This window comes from Lottia gigantea, assembly GCF_000327385.1.
Source record: "Lottia gigantea unplaced genomic scaffold LOTGIsca_86, whole genome shotgun sequence".
Classification (NCBI taxonomy): Eukaryota; Metazoa; Mollusca; class Gastropoda; family Lottiidae; genus Lottia; species Lottia gigantea.
In genome coordinates, this window is record NW_008710834.1 from 58,072 (window position 1) to 85,161 (window position 27,090).

Below are 27,090 nucleotides of genomic sequence, written 5' to 3' on the forward strand. Positions count from 1 at the left end.
TGAAGATAGATTCTACAAGGATAAACTTACTCTGTTAAGTAGATGGTAGGTCAGAGACTAGAGTACTAGTACTACAGTGTTAGTGTTTGAAGTTATTTGCATGGTTATGTCAACAAATGACAGCCACGAAGTCTATACCTGCCATAAACAGGATCCATGATTGAACCTATGCTGATTTGTGAAGTTGCCTTGCCCATGGTGCTTCTTATATAGAGTGTCAATTAGGTTAAAAGACGCACCCACTTTAATTGGACTTGTCCAGGCTTTAAAAAGTGACCGATTATTTAATACATCAATTTTTACTAGTACAAGCAGTCTGTGTTATTAAGAAGTAACTAACTACAAATACTTACGAAATCCATATAATCGTTTATTAGGTATAGCCATTTAAAATGAAATGATCGAAAAATCAGTAAACCGCAGCAGTAGCGCTTATCAATTATATCAATTAGGATATCAGTGATATAGAGTCGAAAGACGCAAACCTTATCTGGTCGATTAATTGGTTCAGAAGTCTACCCGTTGGCAGTAAAATGATTGGCTCCATCAATTTGGAACCCGTCCAATTATGACAAAAAAATGAAGCATCGAAAAACACATATCATCGGAGGTCACAAAGCGATCAATACTAACGTGTAGAAGGCATGTCTGATGATTACATACATCGCAATCCACTTGGTGGTAAAAGGGAGACAACTCGATTACTCTTTAGCGATGGAGGCGTTAACGGTTAAATTTTAATAACAATGGCAATGGACAGAAATCCACGAGCAAATGCAGGTTGGCCAAAAGGAAAGCAAGTATTCACTTCTAAAATGTCTTCGGGAGTTCCATTAACTATTGAAAGGACAATCAACTTATATCCATTAACCAACTACACGTTTGGAACCAAGGAACCCTTGTACGAAAAGGACAGTTCGGTACCAGCAAGATTCCAACGCATGCGAGATGATTTTGAAAAAATTGGAATGCGTCGGTCTGTAGAAGGAGTTTTGATAGTGCATGAACATTCTTTACCTCATGTTTTGCTCCTACAACTTGGTACCACTTTCTTCAAGTTACCCGGCGGTGAATTAAATCCAGGGGAGGATGAAGTTGAAGGCTTGAAACGACTTTTGACAGAGACTTTGGGAAGACAAGATGGCGGACCAATGGAATGGGTTGTTGAGGACACCATAGGAAACTGGTGGAGGCCAAATTTTGAGCCCCCTCAATATCCATATACACCAGCTCACATCACTAAACCTAAAGAACACAAGAGACTTTTCTTAGTGCAGTTACCTGAGAAGGCGTTATTCGCAGTTCCTAGAAATTATAAGCTTGTGGCTGCACCCCTGTTTGAACTTTATGACAATTCTGCAGGATATGGACCTATCATTTCTAGTTTACCACAGACCCTGAGCAGATTTAACTTTTTATATAACTAAAATGAATCAACCAGCTTCATTGACTGCCAACAGACTTTTATCAACCTTTTATTTGGTTATTTTCAGTGACAACACTTGTGGTACAGTGTTTTAACATTTTCATTTTTAACTGGTGGAATACATTCAAATCATCCTAAATCATTATGGACTAATAAATAAAATGTTGAAAGTTAATGTGTTTATGTATGGCAAAAGCAAGTTCAGTCCAAGTTATTGAATGGAGGAGTAGTACCATTGTAGGCCATAGAATTGACCTGATTTGGGGGAACAATTGTACCAAATGTTGGGGCCATTATGGTCAGGTGCCAAGTTCACACATATAACCCTGAGTACATAAGCTTTTTATTTTATTAAGTATAGTTTGCGTCCACATTTTAGCAGTAATATTATAAGTTATATTACAAATTGATGTCATACTGGACAGGCAAAGGTGACAACATAGACCCATGTAATAATTATGAAAACAGTTAACTATATTGTATGTTAGACTAATTTACATCAGTCGAATTTAACATTCAATCTTTTGAAGTTAGGATATGACTCTTACTGTCTTGAAAATTACAATCAAAAAAATGTATTACAAAGAAGAGCCACATTACCTTATTGAAGATGTGGAATCAAGCAAAACTGGTAACTTCTATGTTGCCAGAACAGCATATCAATTTTCCACAGACTTTGTTTAAGGTTTCATCTGAACAACTGTTTATCACACCATCAAACCTGATTGGGGCAACCAGATTGAGAAATCAGTTTTGTGTCAACCAATGCTCCTAATACTCCACCTTTAAGTTAGCAAGCAAACAGCAAAAGTGGTTTATGCACATAAACCATTATGCATCTTGCCAAAGCTTCCAAATTCTTCTTTAAAATGGAACATTGCATTGCACAGTCTTGTTTCATTTTGCATGAGACTGAAATAGTTTCCATTTTGTCTCACTATCTGTTGATAAGTCCTTGTTACACTTTTTAATTTCACCTACCAGCTAACAATAATTTTGTATTAATTGACAAAAGTGAGAATTTTTAAAGATTTCTTTTTGTTTATTCCAAGGATAAAGATTTAACATAAAATAAATGATCAACAAAGATAAACAATGAATATTGTGATTTTGAGAGTTCAACATGTAAATATCTAATATCATTAAACAATCAACAAAGATACCATTTTTCATGGATAAATCATTCCATTAATATCACATTAATTAATTCTATAATACAATATAATTGAATAAATATGATCTGCATATTGTGAATTTTACATATAATGCTATTTATTTTTAATAATTAATATACAAATTACCATTAATCTATACCTTCATGTAAAGTAATGTACTTTGAATCGTTAATTAAAATTCATGGCTATGAGAGAATAATTATTTCTTCAACATTATTGATAACTGTGAAATGAGCCAATATTTAGAAGTAATTTCCGATATTTTACAAAATTCGGTGATTTCCACTTAACTTATTCTAAAAAGGGACAGTTGTGCCATTTTGGAGAGTTGAATATATGTAAATAGTCTTCAGAAGTGCTAGAAATGCAAGAAAATTGCATAATTCCTTTAAAAACACTTCAAACATTGTCATTTTAACATTCAGACACGGATAATTCTGGACACACATGAATTTTGTCAATGAACTGTGAACTCTATTACAGATTGGCTTAGCTAAAAATGTCCTGTATTTGAGAGTATCTAAGGTAGAATTGGTCCAAAAATGGCGCACCTGTCCCTTTCATATTACTGAAGCAGTTAAGTTATTTGGAATAATAATATATCCATTTTGAAGTCTTCACTCAACATGATAAATAGAATAAAGATATTATTTTGTTTCAAATTAAACCATAATAGCTTTGTTGACAATACTTGACTTTCGTCTTCTACGACTTGATGGTTCACAAAAACTGTCTTGATCTTGACTAGCACTGATTTCAAAATCTTGAGTCTGAAAAATCAGAAATATTCAAATTTTTCTAAATCTGTAAATTCTAATTTAAGATTTGATGCTGAAATGAGTACAATCTATAGCAGAATTAATCCAGATCAAAAATGCGAGGGCAGTAATCCCAAAGAACAGTTACAATACAACCTTTGATCAAATCATTCAACATGACAGAGATGTAACAAACCTCATTAGTTTTAGAATAAGCTCTCTTCTTTCCACGTTGACTTTGCCTTATCTCTTGTGTGTTATTCACCTACAAATAAAAATGAAAAAAAAATGCCATGTGACAGACTTAAATATTTTACAATTGATTCACTTTCTCACAGTGACTTTCTATGAGGAGAAAACAATATTACTGCATTTTAGTGTTAAGCTTTGTATTATTATTATTTAAAACCATAGGAATCTATGCATTTTATCATGGATGTTTATGTACTGTTTTATTTTATCTTTTAATTTTTTATCCTGAAGAATTGGTTTTCCGATTTTATTTGAGTAAATCAAGATGACCTTTATCAATATCATACAAGATTATTCAAAAAAACAAACCATACGTTTGAAAATCAAATGATATCCTGAATAAGTACCTCAGTCCCTAGTAAAATGTTTACCTACTTAATATGAAACATGGAACCACCAGATTATAATAATCTTCTCTATTTTTACAAATACTAACTAAACTAAATTTAACAGCACTTATACATATATAGTTCTAACTTTTCATAACTTTTATAAGCATTTTTTCCATATCACTCTAAATCTAAATATGCAATAGTACTCGAGAAACACTTGGTGTTTGTTTACAGCTGGTAATACAAGGTTTACTTACCAAATTGTCATCACTTTGCCCTTTCTTCTTTTTTCCACTCAGATTAATAGATTCTGTTTTAGAGACTAGAGAATCAACCTTGAAAAATAATAGAAATTAAATGAAATGAGAGTTTTATATCCTTCTTATCTGCTACTGATTGAACCATTAAAAATATCTCACCAGCATCACTGATATCAGAACAATCCAAAGTAAGATGCTAACTTGCTAAGCTCTTGATTCTTGTAAAAGAATATGATATTCATGCATGACATATCAAGACATTAGATAGATAAAAATTTCCATAAACCTAAAAGCAATTTTTACACAGTGCAGAGAAAAATATTGTCTATTATTAAATACGTACATCATTTGGTAGTTTCTTTGGTACTGGCAATGTATTTGCTTTCATACTAACCTACAAAATACCCAGTGACATGACTAATACTTAACCTGAATATGTACCAATATCAGAAGTAACAATATAGAACAGCGAAGTTATCAAAAAAAGTGTAAAAGCTTGACTTAATTTTGAAATATATGCAATCAAAAACTTAACGACATGACTTGGAAATGCCAAGTGTTTAGTTTCATTCTGTGTTCAGAAAAGATGTTCTCTGCATAGATCTAACATGGATGCTCAAGGCTACAGTTAACTGCTCTTTTAAATGGTTGGGATGAAATCATTTTTTTCTAGCATTAATTCATGAAATTTTCTGCTTTTCATTTAAGTCTGTTCAGTTGGTATTTATAATCAAAACTAACCTGTGAATCTTCATTTATAATTGTCTGTTTATGAACATCAGTTGTTGGTTTTTTGGCACTAACATATTTTGGTATAGCTTCAAGTCTAATTTTGTCTTTGTCAACTAGTTTTCCCAACCTAAATAGAGATTTTTATTTGGTTAAACTGTACCTTCATTAAGAAACAGATTAGGAGAACTCCAAAGTGAAGTCTAAGTACAGTTTCCACTGTAGCTGAACAAAGTAAAAGGATAATTGAATCTTAAATCATTAGCTTTTTACAGTGTAATATCAACTGTCAGAGTATAAATAAATTATAAAATTTTGCAAGACGAAATTCCTATGTTTTGACATTACTATCAACATAAAATTTGACTTAATACACACATATCTACTATATTTTGGCATTATTAACAAAAAAAAATACTGAAATTATGATATATTGTTGATATCCCATTGAAAAAATATTATTATTGGTCTTAAAACTAAGACTCATAATTTATACCTGTACAATCTCATTAAATTGTAGATTAACAATAAGTCAGAAAACAAAAACAGATAGCTGATAAAAAATATTTACACAATCTTATCTGTTATTTTTCAGTAACAACTTACCGTTTTCCCTTTCCAGCATTTCTGACAAATCCTTCTTTCTCAAGTCTGTTGATCAATCCTTGAGCAACTGTAGCTTCTACACCTAGACGTCGAGCTAAATGAGGAGCTAGGACACGATTTAAATCTAAGGATGCTAATATAGCTCTTCTCCATAAACAAGTAGCCTGGAGAAAATAATGAAAAATAATGAGCTGGAATAAAACACAATAAGCTTATATTTGTCATGGCATCAAAGCTTCAGTGACATCGCTTTATAAGCTTATTGTTGTAGAAATTAGTTATAAATTTAAAAGAATTAGTTCACATAACCACAAGGAGAATAAACTGCAGATGTTTTTAGATTTGTTTTAATATTTCTAATTACTTTCTTATACTAAAAAAGGGCTTTTAACTTCAGTACAACTGACATCTGTCAACTAAACTGTTACAGGCAAAAGTTATATTGGAACTTGCCTGCTTATTGATGTCTGTCATGCTAACTAAATGATGATCTGTTGGTTCTTTACCTGTTACACCAGGCTGAAAATAAAACAATCATTTTATATTGACAAAGTTGCTTGAATCACTTTTCCCATATCATAAAGTCATTTTGTTCTACAAAAAAATAAGACAAATTCCCACCCCCCCCCCACCCTTTTTTTCAAGAAATGCTTACCATAGCACAAATATCACAGACATGTTCTGAGGGTGCCACATCTTCATCAAGAATTTGAAAACATACACCATGTTGCCAGAATTTACATACAGCACACAGAATCATCAAACCATCATCCTGGAAGTAAGTTTTACTCAATTAAGATCTAATATATAATTTTTAAATGGATAGTCCTCTAAACTACGTAGATACTTACTTTCCCAAATCTAGACATGAAACTGTAATAGACTTTTACATGAACTTCTCTAGTAGGGAAGACCATAATATCTAATTTTGCTTAAAACTGAGTCGATTTTCGAATCAGATTAACTCTTAATCCTTTCTTTACCACTGAATCACTATTTCATATAGCCTTAATGTCTCCAAAGACACTTCATTTTCTTAATCAAATGTCGCATATCAAATGGGTAAATATCTACTGTAATACTTCAAAGTTAAAGAAATTATTACCTCATTAAAACCACAGGGACATCTTACACAGATTTCTTCATTTTCTCCTACTTGTGATAATTCTTGAGATTTGCTTTGTTGTCCTGGCAATGAAAAAAATATTATATACATAATAATATTTGGTATTGGTGAATGTATCCTATAGACAAAGAGTAGCATCAAGACCTTGACTCTTCATTTGACCGTACCTGGTTTAGCTGGACTCTCATCAGGAATAACAACGCTAGTTTCATGTGTAGAATCACCATGTTGTTTAATTTCAAATCTGCTGTTAATTTCTGTATTTACTTCCCTCTAAAATTAAATTAATTTAACATCTTTAGCATTTGCAGGTTCATAAAGAGTCTAAACCCAATAGTTTCATAAAAAGTAAGAAATAGTGTTTGGAGTCACTAAAATAGAAATCTCGGTTTATCATGATTAATTCAAAGTTTCAATGTGTCAGCCAATCTGGTTTAACATGAGGTCAGTTATTTTTCTAATAATGTATAGTAAACTACAGAGCACATGCATCAATGCCTAACTTTTGAGATGTTCCGAGTGGTAAATACTCTTCCCATTGAAATGAAATGAACTGAACTCTTCTGCACCTAACACGGCTAATGAAGATGGAAATTTGGAAATTTACTACTTTGTAAAGTTAACAAATATAGTAAGGACGAGAATAAAGAATAGAGATTCAATAGAGCTTAATTTATGACAAGGCTATGGATCAAAAATCCATCAGTCATTAGGACAGTTAATGTGTACAAATACCAGAAATTGCAAGAAATATAATACAAACTTGTGGTACATCTTGATCCATAGCATCATTATCTAAACCAGTGTCTTTTATTTCTGTCTTAATTTCTTCAGCACCTTCTTCTTCCTCCACTTCCCTTGTTTCAAATTGTTTTCTATCAGTTTTGATTCTCATTTTAACACTGGAAGATGACAATGATGATTAAATAAATAGCAGTCAGGATGAATTTGTAAAAAAATGGTCCCATTTTCACAAAAAATCAAACAATCAATTTCTTGTGTCATTCATTTGAATTATTCTATAAGACAAATTCATATGGTATAATGTTTATTAGGAGGTTTCTTTCGTCTCACTTTCCATGATCTGACATAATTCTTCTTTTGATTATATTCAGTCTAGTTCAATATTATTAATATCATGCAGGATCAATATTCAGAAAGCACTCAAATTACAACTTGATCTTCAGTTTAAGATTATGGGTAAAAATACCCAATTTTCAGCTTTTCATAGGATATGTGATCAAAAAGATTTGTAAAGAGAAAGGCAAAATTCAAAATACATAACATAATGAAAACAAAAATAAACACAATTACATTCATTTAACAATTTCAACAGTATTTAATTCATTACCAGAAATTTTTCTTACCTGTGGAATGGCTGAAATATTTTCACGTCAAATACATATATGAAAATTAATTGGGTTTAGCCGAAAGAGAGACAGAGATCAATATACGTTTTTTTTGTTAGAAAATCTTGATTAATGTTTAATCATAATGTAGTTTCTCATAACTCTCACCTGCTTTATTGATCCAAGTTTGTTAATCAGGCGATTTTGGACTCATATCATTGCAAAAATCTACAGCTGTCAGAGAAGCCATTTTTATTTACAAGATTGTTAGCTGCCTAGCCTTTGACAAATAATATGAGAGGAACTCACAGAAGTGACAAAAAGCTTAGTACCTAAATAGTAAAAAGTAACTTACTGTTGATACATCTCCTACTTTTATATTCATGGGTTCCTCTTCAAATATAAATGTATCTGTATCAGCTGCCTTAAATCCTGGTGGTTCATAATCTGGTGGTGTAACTACAAAAAAAGTATTCAATTTTAATGTACCTCCTTGCACTCTGTCAAAAACTTATTATCCTTATCACAAAAATTTTAAGTTTAAGACTAAAAGATTCAGACATACTTGTTCAAATAAAAAGATATAGGTTAAATACATCCACTATGGCTTGAAATTCAGGTGAAAAATGTGTTTATTATCCAAAACTAGATCACCTTTCATTAACTCCCTGAAACAATCGCTTTGCATTTCTGAATTATTTGTTTATCTTGTAAATCTCTCCAGAAGAAGGTAATTTTCTATCAAATTGATGTATTCCAATGCTGAAATTCACAGTCCCTACTTGTGACCTAGGCCAGTGCTTCTATAAGAGAGTTTCTCTTATAAAACCTTATACCCCAATTCAAAATTAGTTGCCCAAAATCTGACACAACATATTTCGTAAAATTATATTTATTATGTTAAAATTTCAGATATAAAAATAAGGAAAAATAATAATACCATCATCAAAATATAGAAGTTTCATAGACATCATAACATCATCTGGTAAAGATTTCAGTGTTTGTGTGAGAACTACAATAGTTCGCAGTAATCGAATGGTAGCTTTCTTAGTTTCTGCTATAGTGTGAGCTCCAGATATCTTCTGATCATTCCTATAAATATCTATACCAACATCATCAGCATAGGAAAACTTGAATGTATATGATTCTATCACAGTCTGAAATATATGTCAAATCAATTTTATATTAAAATGGAGTCAAATTCTAATAAAATTCTCAAAATCAGATGGATGACAATGTTCTTAAGGCACCACCAGACAAAGACAGTATTAACAATTCTTTATAAGACGCTCGTTTTTGAATTTTTATGCAAAATATCCAAAAGTTTGAGGAAGATAAGCAGTATTAAGCGAGTGTACAAGTCAGACTTTAAGTGCATTAATTACTGAAAAACTTGTGTGAAAAAAATGCTTATATTTGAATCGCAAACAAATATACACTAAATATCTTTCTTGACTATACCGTTTAAATAATTAATAAATAACTGAACACTTACATCAGGATCTTCAGGATCCACATATATCTGTAAAAATAACCAGCAATCCAATAATATTTCTTAAATTCATTACCGGTATTTCAAAAATATCTCTTAAAATACTAAGACTTGTAAGACTTTTCATAAAAGAAACCTTGAAATCTATAACAGTTTCAGATCAGAAGGCAATATGACAATCAATTTTATGAATTAAATACATGCAAAGCTTACCCCAATAATCAGCATTCGCAGCTGCAAAAGAAATGATAACCTCTGTACTTGAAGATAATTTATTCAATTCAACTATAAACTTCAACCTTTTTGACAAACAATGTTTCATAACTAAAACTATGAATGAATCTATGAATTTATCACAAATTTAGAAATCTTCAGAAAAAATGATAGAAATGAAGAATTTACATTAATACAGCATCACTTACATATTTCTTATCAAGTGCATCAAAACAGCCTTTAACCCATTGGATAACTTTACAGGCTCCAGGACAAGAACTGTTATCTACTAATAACTTCAGATTTAAATCTTTAAAAAAAAATAGAAATATATACCAGTAATGTAAAACTAAAAACAAAGGAAGAACTTTCCTTCAGGACACTCAGGAATATCAATATATAAGCTTATATAGACACAGCTTTATGGAACAACAATCACTGGTTGTTCCATAAAGCTGTGTCTATATATCGTACTCACAATTGCTAAATGCCATTCAAAGACATTTATATATCTTATCTCAAAATCAATTTTTACCAAAAAAATAATGTACAAAGAAATAACAAAATCTTTACCTTCCAAACAACTATCTCCAAATGCATGTTCAGGAAATATTGCTCTCAAATAGGCCACATTGGAAATAGACACAGCTAGTAGCTTCTTCACAAATAAAGCTGACTGCGTCTGACTAATTTGTTCATTTCGAAAGATTGATGACCACTAGAATAAAATGATTCAAATCAGTTCATAAAACCACCGTACCAATCAAAGTCAGCTTCATTGCGTTTGAATGATCTAAAGTTTTCATCCCTTTTTTTGGTGAAAAAGTTTTTAACTTGTGATTATGATCAGGTTTCATAATGACATATCAACATGCCTGCAAATTACACTATGCCTACATTAAATCAAAAGGTACAACATTGTGGCATTTTAATCCTTGCTTATGAATATTATGAAAATATCAATGAACTTTATTTAAGCTTATAATTATGTCACACTAATTTTTCTTGATTTTCACACTGGTATCAGATCAGAAACGTAGCATTATAGTTCATTTAATTACAAGTACAGAGGCTTTACAAAGAGCGATATATTTTTAAAGCTTATTTTTCAAAGTAAACCCTGCCCTTCAAATAAATTTAAAATGTAGGAAACTTACTGATCCAGTCTTCTCTTTGGTCTGTGTTGCTGTTGCCATGTCCTGGCTATGCTTCTCTCTTGCTTACTGAACTGTTTTTTTTTTCTGTAAAATATTGAGATCAATCTGCATTGTTAGTGCCACTACTAGTACATTTATATTACAGGATAGCTGTTGAATGAAAGACAAGCTAACTAGGCCTAACTCACTGGGAACCTTTTATGAATTTAAGCTTGCATTATTCCGCGATCGACGACCAGCCTAACTTTTCCTACGGATATATTGATAACTTGAATAGATCTATTCAGTTTTAACTTTTCTTACCAAGACAACAACTCTCAACTTCGTAACTTACAACATTTAAACAACAAAATAATGTCAAGCAGACGACAAGATTTTGGTCTGGAAGTGAGATGAGAGTTGCCCCCCTTACTTAAGTTCGAAGTACTTCGCTTTTAAAGTAAAATGTTAATCATGATTTTTTTCGATAACTTGTAATGATATTAATGATAGCTGGTCTGGGTAAATAGAATATATCACCATTCAATAAAAAGAATCTTTGAAAAACTGGTTTACATTAAACGAAAAATCAAAACTTTGACAACATTGAAAGTTGACAGTTCGCAGCGCCATCTAAAGAAAATTTCGGGGTCATTTTCTTGTTAGTATTTACAATCAAAAATAAATAAACAGAGGTATCTATGATTATCATTTATTGCGATTGCCTTGTTGTATAGAATGGAAATAAGCTTTGGAAATTGACCGTTAGATATTTCTAATTGATACTCTGAAGAGAATACAGATCGAAGTTTTAATTTTATTGTCTCCCGGAAGTAATTTATAGACATGCGCAAATGTTTGTTGCTATACAAAACAAAAACATAAACCCAAAAATCTCTTATATTTTGACCATTTAATGCATGTTTTTATGCCTCAGAATATTTTTGGTACACAATAAGGTAAGAATAGATACTCTGAACGTTTTTTTGGTCCGGCTTTTTACTGGTTCCTTGATTATGATACACACAAACGAAAGTGATTTTTATTTTTTTTTAGAAATTAGAAAGATCTAGAGTTAAGCTTATATCATATCTAGTATGTTGACTAGAGAAAAATAACATAAAAATCATCAATCTCCTTTTTGTTAGTAAGCTTAATTTATATAATATGTTCTTTCTTTTCACAGACTTGATCTAGTTATAGCAGTTTAGTCTACTTTAACTTAATACAGTTATCAGAACTATTTCATTTGAAAAATGCCTACCAATCCTGATGAACCTTACTATTGTTCACAACAAATAGCCATTCCAACTGACTTGCCTGATATCTTAAAACAGTTTACTAAAGCTGCTATCAGAACACAACCAAAAGATGTCTTGGCTTGGTCTGCAGCGTAAGTTTTGCTATCTTTTGATTTATGCCTATGATGCCATCATGCCATGAAATTTGATGTGGTTAATTTAATTTAATTGAGATTCTTGTCATTATAATAAGAGAAACATTGAATTGAAGTTGAGGTCTAACTCAACCAATCTTTTATTATATTGTTCATTTTTTTTAAGCAGCCGAATACAAATCAATCTATTTATAAGACTGCTATTATATTTCGTAACCTCTAATTCTAGATACTTCCGAGCTATGTCAAATGGAGAAACACCACCTGTTAAAGAAAGATTAGAAATGCCTGTTGCTACACAGAAAACTGACTCTGGCTTAACACCAGGAATACTCAAAGTTTTAAACAGACAGGTAAAAATAATAAGCTTATTTCATACACCCCTATTAAATTCTCAAGTATTAATCAAATCATTTTGTTGATATGATAGAGTTTGGTATGATAAAGTAGATTAATTTTTTAGACATTTAGCCTAGATTAACATACATCAAAGGCCAATTGTCAGGGAATACTGACTGAATCAAGAATACTTTCCTATTACTCTATATAAGCCTATTGTTCTGTTTTTTAAACAAAACACTGGTTTCAAATTGGTCATATATTTATTATAGCTTGGTCCAAAGAAGACTATCCCTCTGAGTACAGTAGAAGAAAAATGGTTAGATTTAGCATTACCTAAAGAACAGTTTGATGATATAGTTCGTATTGGTTCATTTGGTGGAGAAATTGAATGGAACAAATTCTTAGCTATTGCTACTTCAGCATTAGCAGAGGTAAACCTTTTTTCACTTTCTTCAGCTTTGACAGGCTAATAATATGCTATAATAAAATGTCCTAATTAGTATAAACAATTTTGTCTAAGCACATTTGGACTAACCTTAAAACATTACAAGGTTTTAAGTATAACGCTTATAAAGATATGTAAATTTATGTGAAAAAGATTTTCTAAATAGCCTATAGAATGGCATTCAAAGTGAAAATACATATTTATTATATACAAATATATATATACATATTACATACAAATTTGCATATACTTATCATATGACATAGTCTTATAGTTTAAAGTATGTAAACCTTCCTATGTCTTTTGCTTACAGGGTATGGCACAGTCCATGAAAGGTTTATGTGACATATTAACATCAGATCCGGATGGTGGACCCTCTAGAATTCCATTCCCCTTATTTAAAGAATTGTATACCTATCTAGCTCAAATTGATGGTGAAATATCTCAACAACAAATCAATGATGTTATTGATCATTTACAATATCATGTGTAAGTAATTATTTCATTATCATTTACAATATCATGTGTAAGTGATTACTTTATTGATCATTTACAATATCATGTGTAAGTAATTATTTCATTGATCATTTACATTATCATGTGTAAGTAATTATTTCATTATCATTTACAATATCATGTGTAAGTAATGTTTTCATTATCATTTACAATATCATGTGTAAGTAATTATTTCATTGATCATTTACAATTTCATGTGCATTTACAATATCGTGTGTAAGTAATTATTTCATTATCATTTACAATATCGTGTGTAAGTAATTATTTTAGTGTTCATTTACAATATAATTATTTCATTGATCATTTACAATTTCATGTGTAAGGAGGAGCAAAGATTTTTTTTGTAAATAATATGTACCTCAAATTTCCATTTTTGTTTTTTCAGAAATAAGCAAGAAGGATATGTACAGCCTAGAAACTTCCTCAGTTCAGAATGTCCTAAACTCTCATAAAGCATGTTACATAATGTATTCACCTATTGTATATTCAGTTTATTCTTGGTTATTTGAATGCTAAAATGATTCCATCCAGTCTGTTATTATTTTAAAAAATCTCTTTATCTATTTTGTCAAATTTTGTTATCACCAATCATTTATTGACATTTGTAATTGCAACAATTATTATTGCTGTATCTTAAACAAAAAAAAATATTATTCACAGAAAAGTATGTTCTTCATTAAATTATCGACTTGGGATTTGAGAAGGAATATATTACTGGCAATATATATCAGTGAATCGATGCATGGCGATATTTCATGCCACAATATGTGTATCGTATGGTGTAGTTGTGTATCAATGCTTAATGATACTATGCATACTAGAAAAACACATAATTATAATACACACACATAACTTGACAATATCCAAATACAGTAGAAATATAAAAGTTGAAGTTTCATTCATGGAAATAAACATGACAACAGTAAGATGTCGACAAATTATCGACAATAACTTGTAGTAATATACAGCTGTAAAAAAAATCATTAAATCTTTGAACATAGTTGAATTTTGTTTTGTTCATATAACGATACTGTTGTGTATATATCTGGCACAATGAGTAAAGATTCTAGCTTGCTAAACTAGGATTCTTGAGTTTGAACCTTAGTTAGAATCTTTGGAATTTTTCTACATAGTTTCCCCTGGTCAATGATTCAGATATGATGGACTGACATGGAATAACCCATCTATTGATGTGACAAGACAATAAACCAAGGCCATGGTCAGTTGAAAAAAACAAAATGGTTAAGACTGCTGACTTGTCATTACAAAGAACAAAATGAAATTAATGGAGTTTTACATCTAACATTTTTATGTAGAAAGAAGAACTGAACAAAATTATATATTGAATAACAATTACTTCAACCACCCTAATCTTCAATAAATAATTACAATAATTGACGTTTCCGTGATTATTCCCTCATTTTTATCAAGAAACGACTTGTCAAACCTCTCTTGTTGTACATTGCAGAGCAGCGTTGGCTCAGTGAGTTAGATGTTTTCTCGCTAACCTCAAGGTCCAGGTTTTGGCATAGGTAGAGATAATACCTTCAAATTTTTTAACCAGGTTTCCCACTTGTCAGTGATGCAGGAAAGGGATGGATGGGACAATAAACCGAGGCACTGGATGCTACAGGCAGTGCACATTGAAGATCCCTTGACAGTTGGAAATCGAAAAAGAGCAGGATAATGCTAATTGCAATGTACCCTATATGGCGTTGTCCTTCTTCATTAGCCCACACGGTGCAGAAAAGTAGGACATTTCATTCCATTTTTGTAGTTTGTTGCATGACATTTCACTTTATGGAAAATCAATTTAGATCATTTTGTCTAATCTAAAACTATCATTAAAATGAAATGATCGAATAGAGTTATATTTTAAGTCCCGCTTTTCTGCTCCAAATGGCTAAGACAAGACACCATGCAGTGTGCAATGAGGGAAATTTTTCCAGCTGTCGGGGCCTCAACTTATTGTCTCATCCGATTCAACAGACTAGGCGCTTAGTCCCTCCACTTGCATCACTGAAGCCTGAAAAAATTACAATCAAATTTTGGTCAATTAACAATGGTCAAAGGGAAACTACTCAGAATAGTGCAGATTGAGTGTGCCTTAGAGAGGAAGACATTCAATAAATTCACCACACTTTGAAAAAACATCGAATTCCACAAAAAACACACCATTGAAACACCGACGATCATTTGACGCATTCAACCTTTTCGGTGATGGACATGTGATTGGTCCTGAGTTCACAGCCTCTGGCCTAGTCTAAAATCAGAGCAAGACAATCCCTTTAAATCTCCAAGAAGAATGTTTGAAATTATAATCAATAGTGTCTAAACTTTAACAGGTTTACGACATTGAAATTATTATTTGGAGTCTGTAGACTCAATTCCTGATGGTTCCATGTAGATTACAATTATTGGTATTTCGTGACATTTCTTGATCAATTTTCTAAGTGTTCTTGTGTCAACAATGGTGAAATTATTATTTTCAATTCCATGTCTGTCGATAACAAAATTTTTTAAACGTGTCAATTGATTTGATGTTACTGTCCGATATTGTTCCTTTCCTCTAGTAGGCTATTAGTCTGTGAAGAAGCGAAAAACATTTACAATTTTCTGCACCAGTAGGCTATTCTTTGGCAGTGGTGTTAAAGGGGAAGTCTGACTTACAGGTAAACTAAAATTTGGAGAAATGTGTTCCTTACATTACCTGAAAGTTTTTCTAATAATATCTAGCAGTTAATTTCAAGGTCGTTAAAACTATTAAAGATCGAATGCGATCTTGTCATTTCAAGAGTCATAATGTGAAAAAGAATATAAAATTTTATATTATAAACCTGGGTTTCAGAGCCAATCATCGGATCCGTCAAGGCCTATTTGTAACGGTAAATATTGCCATTTTCGTGACCACGCAAGATGATGTGCATCTTGGTCTACATTTGTCAAACTAATTTTACCTTTCTCCTTATCCTTCTGACATAGCTCATTGCTATTAGCTTTTCCGAGATCTTTTGCTTATAGCCTTCTATTCCGCTTTCTAAGTCGACATATTCCCCTTCTCTTAGCTTACCCTTTAACCTCGTCTTTTGTCTTATTTCCTTCTCACTGGGATTACGACTGAACTCGAGTTTTAGTACTCTCCTTCTTCCATTCCATCTTTCCCAAATTTTATTCTTATTTTTCCGGATTGTTTTAATTAAGGCTACCGTCTGAAAGGGTAAAATTACATCTAAACCCAACGTGTCCAAAACATACCCTCTGTTCGTCATACTTCCAAATACGACAATGTCAAAACCGTATTCGGGGCACGATGATCTAAAACCCGCTCTTCTGCATTTCATCTCTATACATAGTATACCCACAATCACCCTAATTCAGCCTTTCTTCTTCTAGCTAGATCAGTAATTTTCTCCTGTATTCGTCTTTTTTCTTCATACACCCTCGCGTTTTCTTATTTGCTTTTGTTGAAATGACAGTTCAGCAAAGCTGCTCAAAAGAACATCACAGTTCAGTAGAGGCTGTTCAAAAGCAGTCCATATTAATGACAATTCATCATTTTTTCAGATAAATGTCATTTTCTCAGTTTCTGTTCACGTAAATGACAGTTCAGAAGCTCCTGTTCGGGTCAATGGTAGTTCAGAAGACGCTGTTCGGGTCGATGGTAGTTCAGAAGAAGCCTTTCAGTTAAATGACATTTCAGAAGATGTTGTTCTGGTCAATGGTAGTTCAGAAGACGCTGTTTAAGTCAATGATAGTTCTGAAGACGCTGTTCGGGTCAATGGTAGTTCAGAAGACGCTGTTCAGGTTAATGATAGTTCAGAATAAGCTCCTCAAGTCAATGGTAGTTCAGAATAAGCTCTTCAAGTCAATGGTAGTTCAGAAGACGCTGTTCAAGTCAATGGTAGTTCAGAAGAAGCCTTTCAGTTAAATGACAGTTCAGAAGATGTTGTTCTGGTTAATGGTAGTTCAGAAGACGCTGTTCAAGTCAATGACAGTTCAGAACAAACTGGAGGTAGTTCAAAGATCAGTAGAGGTTGCTGATTGAAATCAGTTTATTGTACTCTTCCAAGAATGATAAAAAAAAACTAGCGTGTGGCGACTTCTGGTAGAAAATAACCCATGCAATCTCTAGACTTGTCTCATTTTAGGTAGTGTCCACTAAATTTTCTCTGTCATCTCGAGTTCAACACCAAAAAAGCAAGTTGGTACACCAAGGCCAGTGTTTTTAAAATAACTTCACAAATACACTATGTATTCTGGACAAATAATGCTTGATTCAATTTCGGATTGAAAATATTTCATAAAATATTTCTTTTCTCTCGTGAATCTGCCATAAATCATTAACCCTTTGTTATTCAAATTGTATTTTCCCATTCAAATCACACTCACAGTGGTTGTTCAATAAACTGAACTAATTGAAACCAAATCTCAGCTAAATTTCAATTTAATTAGAACTCTTCTCTTTATGCCATGGATACACGTTGAAACAAACAACTTGCTTGATCTCTGGTGAGCTAATTCAGGACCAGCAATAAGCATAATGATTTTTATTCATAGAAGCTCTTTGTGAGCGTCGCAGCAAGATCCGAACATAGCAAACACATTATCAGTTATACGTTTGTCGTGCTTCAAATTGGTATTTTGGTATTACGTCTTCGATAGTGTGTTCCTAGCATCATTATTCTAAATCTCCCAAGAGTTACGTAGGCTATAATCCTATGACGCCATACTCAATTGTCTTCATTGAAGGTCTTTTAGATTCAGTGTTGACCAAATCACCCGTTACTATCGACTAGTCTTCATATAATCATTGATTTTGAAAGTCTTGAAGCTTTGGAAAACAACTTACACATTTACAGGCAACTGTCGTTACTAAGTGCCAGGAGCTAATAATAACTGTTTCCGATAATATCAAGTACTGATAACAAATTGTCGCCTGATTAATTTTACTGTGTTCTTGTAATACTATTATTGCATATGGAGTTGAGATCAGCAAGGTTTGAATCGTTGCATTGACAACGTGAAATGTACAGAAAGTGTATTCTCCATAGTTTTGAGCCAGTAAATAAACTAAATTCAATATTAAGTAAAACTTAATTTTATATACATGTATTATATTCGCCTAACCCATTGAGCATATTCTCCAGAATATGGATTTTCATTTCATATATTCAAATTATATGATATTATTCAAACTAACTGCACAAACAATACTCTCTCACTAGAGGTTAAGCCTACATGCCTGTGGCTGTGATTTCGTAACATGTTACAACCAAAAATTGCTTTTGAGCACTGAAAGCTAAATTATTGGGGGCGTCTTGGTTCTTTGAAGACAGCTTCTGTTTAATAACTTCTGAAGGCCGACATATTATTGTGCATGTGGTCTGAATTAGTTAAGGTGTATGATCCTAAACAATACAAAAGGATTATCTAATAGAATAGAAAATTCCGTTTATTACTGTCCCAATTTCAAGTCTTTTACTTTTGATGGCACATTATTGGAAATCGATGAGAAACTTGGAAACATGGGAAAGACGACTTGCCAGGGATAAAGTGGCAGTTTGGTCAAACATTTACGAAGTTGAAAACTACCCTCGGGGAAACGATATCTACGTCTCATTGACTTGGAATGGGAGAAGACGGAATTGATCGAAACTCTTGTCTTCCAAGACTTAAATGTTCTCAGTGTTTCTAAATCTCGATTGGCATGTTATCAGTCTTATACAGTTACCAAACCTTGTAATAGGTCTAATATAACCGCGGCTACAAATTGTAAAGAAAAGAAAGTGGCAGACGTAACCAAATCGTCTCTAATGAATCCACATCCATTTTTAACATAGTTGATAATCGAGGCTAATGTTATTCTTATTAAAGACAAGGCTATCAGGGTGCGAAGGAATTGCAAGTTTCATGCAACGCCTCCAGTGTGATCAGCTGAGTAGTTAAACTTCTATAGGACTATAATGTAATAAGGATATTCGCTATGGCATAACGTTATGTAAGTAAATTTTATATTTAATAATATCTAAGGTATTTTGTTCGAATGAAATCGATTTTGGTTAGGATTTTTTTCATTATTGAAGAGATTTGTGATTTATTCAATTACAGAATGTGAGTGAATGCGATATTTTTATTCTTATTTAAAAAGAGGCTGCCAAAGTACGATTGTCCAGAATTTCAATCCAATAGAAAGTAGAGAGTACGTTATATACCATCAAAACACTAAATGAAAATATCAATATCCCACACTTTAACACCAAACAATATCTACTCAACAATCATATATAAATATGTAAGCATAAAATATACCAAATATCTCATTTGTACTAGACTTACTTCATAATTATAAATATACTCAGTGTAGTATTTGTAAGATCATATTGTACAAAGTCTACCCTGAACAACGTTTGTAACCATAAATATCTAATTTGGACTACATACTCTAATGATACACAATGTCTTATACACTAATGATACACAGTGTCTAATTTGAAGAACATTTATAACCTTAACGATACACAATGTCTAATTTGAGCTATATATTTAATGTTAATGTTACACAAAGTCTTATTTGAACTACATTTATGACCATTATGATACACAATGTCTAATCTAAACTATATATTTAATCTTAATGATACACAATGTCGAACTTGAACTACATTTATAACCTTAACGATACACAATGTCTAATTTGAACAACATTTATAACCTTAATGATACAAAATGTCTAATTTGAACTATATATTTAATGTTAATGATACACAATTTCTTATTTGAACTACATTTATGACCCTTATGATACACAATGTCTAATCTAAACTATATATTTAATCTTAATGATACACAATGTCTAATTTGAACAACATTTATAACCTTAATGATACACAATGTCTAATTTGAACAACATTTATAACCTTAATGATACAAAATGTCTTATATGAACTACATTTATGACCTTAATGATACACAATGTATAATCTGAACTACATATTTAATCTTAACGATACACAATGTCTTATTTGAACTACATTTATAGATACAAAATGTCTAATTTGAACTATATATATATTTAATCTTAATGAATTTGAACGTCTTGTAAATATTTTCGCTGAATTTACATTGAACTCTTGATATTATCCTCAACAGTGTTCAATTTGAAGATATTTTCAAGATAACGGGATCTCCGGAAAACATGTTTGAAAATTTATGTAGAGATAGTTAATTGTTTTCTAGTTGGTTCTAAAAATTTATTTTTAAGGAATCTGTTCAGTATGTATGTAGGTCTGTTTTGGCAGGTGGGTAAGGTCAATAGATCTGATACACCTTAGTATTGATTATACTATACCTACATTTAACATGAATACTCATCAAAACTTTTCGTTATCTTCGTATACCCAAAGTAACTTTCACCCAGTGTAAAGGGGCTGATGTTGGAGCATTTTACAAATTGGCTAATTCATTTTTTTGCATAGTATATACAAGGAACCATTAGTTTACTTTAAATTACCTTAAAATTCATTTCCAATATTAAAGTTAATATCTAAAGTGTGAAACTCTTTAAATCTTTCGAGTACCAAATCGTATTTGGAAATCATTCGACATCCTCCAACGCTTCTCCCTCACGAATCAGAAATAGGCATACATTGTACCCAGTTGTAAAGAGTCTGTCTATCATCGAATCAAAGAAAATACATTTGTTCATCAAGCTGTCTAGTAGAAAATCGACCTTCAGAAACATGTATTCCAATACGTGATTCAATTTCCACAAAATCCTATGAAATTCACCATCGATTAGCAATACTTAAATACCAAATCAATAAACAAAACTATTTTTCTCTATGCAGTTTTAATAGTATTTGTTCAATCTCTTTAAGATATTTTTCTTTTGTCAACCAATCGACTGTTCGCCCACGACGTATACGCCCACATGTTATAACCCCACTCCTTAAAGGGAATGTAAAAAGTTACTCGTATCGGGCATACAGGCAGCATCAATTTGCTTCAAAAAACCGCTTTAAGGTTACATTGACTTATCAGCGCAATACAATACTGTGCATTGAAATTAATATCACAATACAATGTTCATACTTTTATTTGCCACAACGAAACATCTCCAATAAGCAATCACGATTCAATGAATGCTATACTGTTTATTTGACAATCTCTTAAAATCTAATTAGCTTCCCGGTATAATTTGACATTTAGATAAACGCTATCCAGTTTAAAAACAAGGTTTCTAATAATACATATCGACAATTTTACCATTTTCATCTTCAATAAAGAGCTTATAAATGTTTAATGACGCCCCGGTTAACAAGATTGTGATGTGGGTGGGGTTATAATACTGTTCCTAATCCGTTCTAAAAGTGGTGTTCAATAAAGCCATTCGTTGTATTCAATAAAGGCATTCGTTCTGTTCAAGAAAGGCATTCGTTGAGTTCAATAAAGGCGTCCGTGGTGATCAAAAAGGATGTTCGTAGCATGTTGCAATGTGTCAATCGGGTTATGAGTGTACGGGTAAGGGTCTGAAACAATAAGGCTCATTCTGACCACAGAAAACTGTCATATAGATAGTTGGACAGAACAAATTCCGTATGTAATTAGACTTGCCACTTTAGGTTTGTCCATCAAAGATCAAGCTGGCTACTAAATTATCTAACCATGACTATCAGAACATTGTTTCATTTCAACCCTTGTTGTTGGAAACAGAATTTGACAGAAATAGGCCACTCAACTTGTATCTATAACTGTTTCGTTCTTTGATTGACTCTAAAAATCTTATCTGTCTAGAGATAGGAAATCCAATAAGCCCCTCTAATTGTAAAACCAATTTTGCGGAAAAACACTTAAAAATAAACCGTCTCTCTTTATGTGTTTATATATCAATTGATTTTTCTATTTTTTATTAGAAGACTTAATTAGTAGCATGGATTTTCAAGCGCCTTCGTTACGAGGGATTTTAGAAATATTTGTGTTGAATAGGTGTGATATTATATACCGCATTAAGTCACAAATATAAGGATAAACACATAAATTTTAAACAGTGAAAAAAAGATGACCGAGGCTCCAATTTTCGAAAAAAATGCATATCGATACTGCTTCTAGTAATTACTATGAATAACTGATGAATAAAATGTTAGAATGAATTGATTTTTTCATTTCTTTCTATAGAAAACGTAATTAGTTAGGTGAATATAAACGCCTTCGTCTATTGGGAATTAAAAGTTTAATTGAGTTGCATCGATGATTATATTGCTTCGCATGCACAAGTGCACTTAATGTAAAATGGCGCGAGCTTAAACTGAGGTACGAGAAACCGTATGCAATATTATAACCCAGAATGTTTTCGTCAGGTTAGTCAAGACGTGGCCAGTAGTTCCAGGGTATCAAGAAACACACCCAAGTTTGACATTACTGTCACGAAATGTGAGGAAAGCTATTAAAAATAGTTATCTCATCGTATGACTAGTTAACCTGGATTTGTAAAGTTATCTACACACACGAACTTGATTTTGGCGTTATTTAATTCTTGGACGCAATTATTGATATGCAAATACGACTTTTAACGTGTATCACTGACACCCAACTCAACCCAACGACACTCCCTCTCCCCTACCTAGTATCGAACCAAAAATATGGTATATTGTAGAAATTATTACTAACGTTCACCAATACGAAGTAAATGCGAGGGTAGGATATCTCAAGTTTGTGCCAATTCAACTTGTACCTTTGGCTTAATTCTTGATTATCGAAGTGTGAGTAAAGATTGGAGTTTTTCTACCAATTTTCAACGCAATTTGGTAAGATAAGACACCTGTTTACATAGTTCTTATTCTAAACTTCTATAATATTCCTTAGGATCCTTTGCAACCATACAATTTGCAGTTGACGTAGCTTATGTAATACGTTGGAATGAGACAATCTGGAGTTTGCTCTTTCAAATTTACCAGATTTTCGATTCTAATGGGTTTCAGTTCTGTGATCAGTTTTCATTCCATTCTACGTCGATACAAAACTCTTTTTCCAATCAGATTTTATACTAATTTTTTTTCTAAACTAACTCAACCCCATTCTAATCAGATTTTATACTATTATTTTCTATTCAGTTTTCTTCACTAACTGCATTCTCATCCATTTTTCTATACAACTCTGTTCCAATCAGTTTTCTATACAACTCTATTTCAATCAGTTACTCTAATCAGTTTCTGATCCTACTGAATTCTAATCAGTGTCCTATCCTATAAAAATCAGTTTTCTACACAATTATATTCTGCTGTATCATAATCAGTTTTTACACTTCTCTATTCTAATCAGTGCTACTTTATTCTAATCAGTTTGAATATAACTTAACAATAATCAGATTCAACTATTCAAATGTTATTCTACTGTGATGAAAAACTGTAATTAAAACTGTTTCCACCATGGATGCCTTCACCTAGTATCATTATGCATATACAGCAGAAACCAACATAAACAATAATAATAAGACAGTAAAGAAGTGAGTTATACTAACTAAATGATAGATAATATAGGCTAGTGTAAAGTGTAATATAATATAAACTAATTATTGTCTGATTAAAGCCAGAACACTTCACAACATGACAAAAAAAAAATCTTTTCAACTTGAAATAGATTCGCGATTGTTTGTTTAAAGTAGCAGTAACTCTGAAGATTTATAAAGATTTTCATGACCGTTTCTATACCCACGAGTAGATAAGGATGAGAAATTGGCGTCAGTCATACCCCTTAACATTTTTGATGAATTGTGGGGTACCGGGAGTCGGATTTCGATCACGAGTACTAGACTGTGCGTTACAATGTAGATAACGATGTGACTGTGACGTCAGTCACATCCCCTGAACTTTAGCCTCTATCATCCAGTCCCTCTTTGTCTACGTATACAGCTTTGACGAGTCATAGACAGGATAGTTTGGGCGTCAGAGACTACGTGGACTTTTGATGAATTGTAGGGGTGACACGAGTACTAGACTGCGTTGCAATGTAGATAACGACGTGACTATGACGTCAGTCACATCCTCTGAACTTTAGCCTCTATCATCCTGTCCCTCTTTGTCTTCGTATACAGCTTCGACGAAAGTCATAGACAGGTTTAGTTTGGGCGTCACAGACTATATGTACTTTTGATGAAATGTAGGGGTACCAGGAGTCGGATCTAGATCACGAGTACTAGACTGTGCGTTACAATGTAGATATCGACGTGACTATGACGTCAGTCACATCCTCTGGACTTTAGCCTCTATCATCCAGTCCCTCTTTGTCTCCGTATGCAGCTTCGACGAAGACAGGTATAGTTTGGCCGTCACAGACTATATGGACTTTTGATGATTTGTAGGTGTACTGGGGGTCGGATCTTATTTCTCAAAGTGCACATGGAGCTTGTGGTTGAGCTCATATGTAGTTAAATACCCAAATCTTAATGGCTACATAAAAATAATTTCACATTAAAAGAAGTCTGAACACTGACTCAATCATTATTACGAGAGGAACAGTGCAAATATTAACTGCTTCCATTCGAAGTCGTCTCTGATTTATATCTGTACACACAGACATCTTAAAGACATTTCGGGAATTGTCGGAACCAAAATGTTGGAAATTGGAAAATCAACACTTTGATTAATCCACGAATTTGAAAATATTCTAAAACTTATCAGACAAAATATTTCAGTTCTACAAATAAACTTTGACATTTAATTTGCTCGACTTCGATTTAATATAATCTATAATACGATCACCTGTTGCGTCTGGTTGCGAATAACAAAAGCGGAACACCCCATAGGGATGGAATAAAGGTGTTCCTTTAAAATTGAACCACAGTTTATGTCAAGTAATTGAATTCTTTATAAACGATAAATTACAAGGGTTTAGGAAGAGTTAAAAAGCATGAAATTTTATTTCCCGGTCTAGATATTGAAATGCTATTTTAAATCTCGACTCTCACCAAGTCTTTCATCGAGTATTTGATTAATAAATCTTACTGATATCTCTATTTACAAATTGAAATGATTTCTCTCACAGATAATGAATAGAGATTAAACTTTAACATTTTCACTTTCAGATTTCATCAAATGCAGTCTATAAATCAATATCGGCCTTTTTAATTCATGAACTTAATGCTTGAAAAGAAATTTTACATAATTTGAGGTTCTTATCAGATCTGAATTCTTGTTAGGTTAATATAAAGGAGATTAATACTAAAAGCTACGTGGGCTCTCTTCCCCCGAGAAATAGAACAAGTTACATGCCAATCAAGTTACCTCGCAGTGAGGTCGCCCGATAAAAAGAAATAGTACCTTCGCCAGATACAAAAGCATGTTACCCCGTACCGAAAATGAAATGACTGGAGTTTTACGTCCTACTTTTCTGCACCATGTGGGCTAATGAAGACGGACAACGCCGTGCAATGAGGGAAATTTTACCCCATCCCGAGAAAAAGAGAAATTTAACACATTCAAGAAAAAAAACCCGAGTTACTTCACCCCAGGCAAATTTACTTTACTCTAAAAGTAACCCCGTCCTAGAAAAAGACAGCTAGGTCTACCTTCGAGAAAGGGAACAAGTTACCTTGCCCTTGAAGTAAGAAAGAAAATTACTACCGTCAAGACTCTGGTTTAACTTATATATAGGTAATTCGTTTAAGTTAAAGTCCCTTTAAAACAGAACGACAATATGGAGACAATTCAATATCTATATTATCGAAATTCTAATTTGTAATATTTCAATGGTGAATGTTGACACCTTAATGCTTGTTTGATGCTTTTGGACAACATTCTCGTTGATCAGTTCTAAACGTAAAAGGCTTCCGATGTAAACTTATTCAAATTTCCTTCCGATCTGGGGAACATCAGATAATATTGAAATATTTGAAACTGGAGACTAGTGAATAAAAGAGGTCTAGACTATCCTTTTTATCACAATATAACGAATCGCTGTACATGTATAACATTTACAAATGGTTTCTACTTTTATTATCAGTGATGTTTGTTCATACAAATTATGACTTATAATGAGAATCTGATCTGTGGAACGACCTTAAAACCATCATTTATAAGGGCAAACCACAGACAGCAGTGGATCACTCTAAGATAACCTATTTTCATATTGCCAAAAAGATTTGGACATAATTGCTATGTATTTCAATTTCAATCATTTGAATTGACGAAATTTTCATTTAATAAGCATTCAAATTACTTAGAATAGATTGAACTGCAAGTGATAACCAATTACTACAGTTACTTTCCGGCAGGACATAGACCACTACCGATAACTTATTATTCATAGTCAAGAAAAGATAACTCAATTAACCCGTACTATAAAACTATCAAATTTGAACTGAAAAGAAGTCGCTGTGCCATTGATAAAAAATTTTGTCAAACAAGAAGGCTAATAAACCTAATTAATGTACTATAAAACTCTTAATTCCGGACCACACAAACCAATAGTTTTCAAACAAGAAAAAACTAAAATCGGTAATGACAAACTGGGTTTATTTACAATTCCGCAGTTTAAGTTTCTT

General features: G+C 32.3%; 4 protein-coding genes across 4 annotated transcripts; 3 read left to right on the forward strand and 1 right to left on the reverse strand.

Moving 5' to 3' along the window:
- Positions 1–752: 752 nt before the first annotated feature.
- LOTGIDRAFT_133654 (hypothetical protein) lies at positions 753–1,427 on the forward strand (the record flags this gene model as incomplete). Its single annotated transcript, XM_009067763.1, has 1 exon — positions 753–1,427. One exon carries the CDS (start codon positions 753–755, stop codon positions 1,425–1,427), a length of 675 nt encoding a protein of 224 aa, XP_009066011.1.
- Positions 1,428–7,510: 6,083 nt separating this feature from the next.
- Positions 7,511–11,226, reverse strand: LOTGIDRAFT_197435 (hypothetical protein; the record flags this gene model as incomplete). The annotated part of the gene is made up of 10 exons (XM_009067764.1): positions 11,179–11,226; positions 10,876–10,959; positions 10,292–10,436; positions 9,928–10,028; positions 9,719–9,739; positions 9,509–9,535; positions 8,954–9,170; positions 8,369–8,472; positions 8,032–8,042; positions 7,511–7,566 (listed from the first exon to the last, which is right to left on the reverse strand). Coding segments are annotated over exons 2-10 (720 nt in total), but the record flags the coding sequence as incomplete, so codon positions are not given.
- A 496-nt stretch (positions 11,227–11,722) lies between these two features.
- On the forward strand, positions 11,723–14,549 carry LOTGIDRAFT_204839 (hypothetical protein). Its single transcript, XM_009067765.1, has 6 exons — positions 11,723–11,813; positions 12,041–12,247; positions 12,480–12,603; positions 12,862–13,023; positions 13,351–13,526; positions 13,939–14,549. The coding sequence occupies exons 2-6, from the start codon at positions 12,111–12,113 to the stop codon at positions 14,003–14,005; spliced, it is 666 nt and encodes a 221-aa protein (XP_009066013.1). The 5' UTR covers positions 11,723–11,813; positions 12,041–12,110; the 3' UTR covers positions 14,006–14,549.
- A 2,607-nt stretch (positions 14,550–17,156) lies between these two features.
- LOTGIDRAFT_133738 (hypothetical protein) lies at positions 17,157–17,594 on the forward strand (the record flags this gene model as incomplete). The annotated part of the gene is made up of 2 exons (XM_009067766.1): positions 17,157–17,274; positions 17,419–17,594. Coding segments are annotated over 2 exons (294 nt in total), but the record flags the coding sequence as incomplete, so codon positions are not given.
- Between the last annotated feature and the right edge of the window lie 9,496 nt (positions 17,595–27,090).

Bases quoted from the DNA above. Each gene is read 5' to 3' on its own strand.
- LOTGIDRAFT_204839 (XM_009067765.1), top strand. From the start codon at position 12,111: ATGCCTACCAATCCTGATGAACCTTACTATTGTTCACAACAAATAGCC. The intron at 12,248-12,479 runs GTAAGTTTTGCT...CTCTAATTCTAG, and splicing joins GTCTTGGCTTGGTCTGCAGC to ATACTTCCGAGCTATGTCAA. The intron at 13,024-13,350 runs GTAAACCTTTTT...TTTTGCTTACAG, and splicing joins CTACTTCAGCATTAGCAGAG to GGTATGGCACAGTCCATGAA.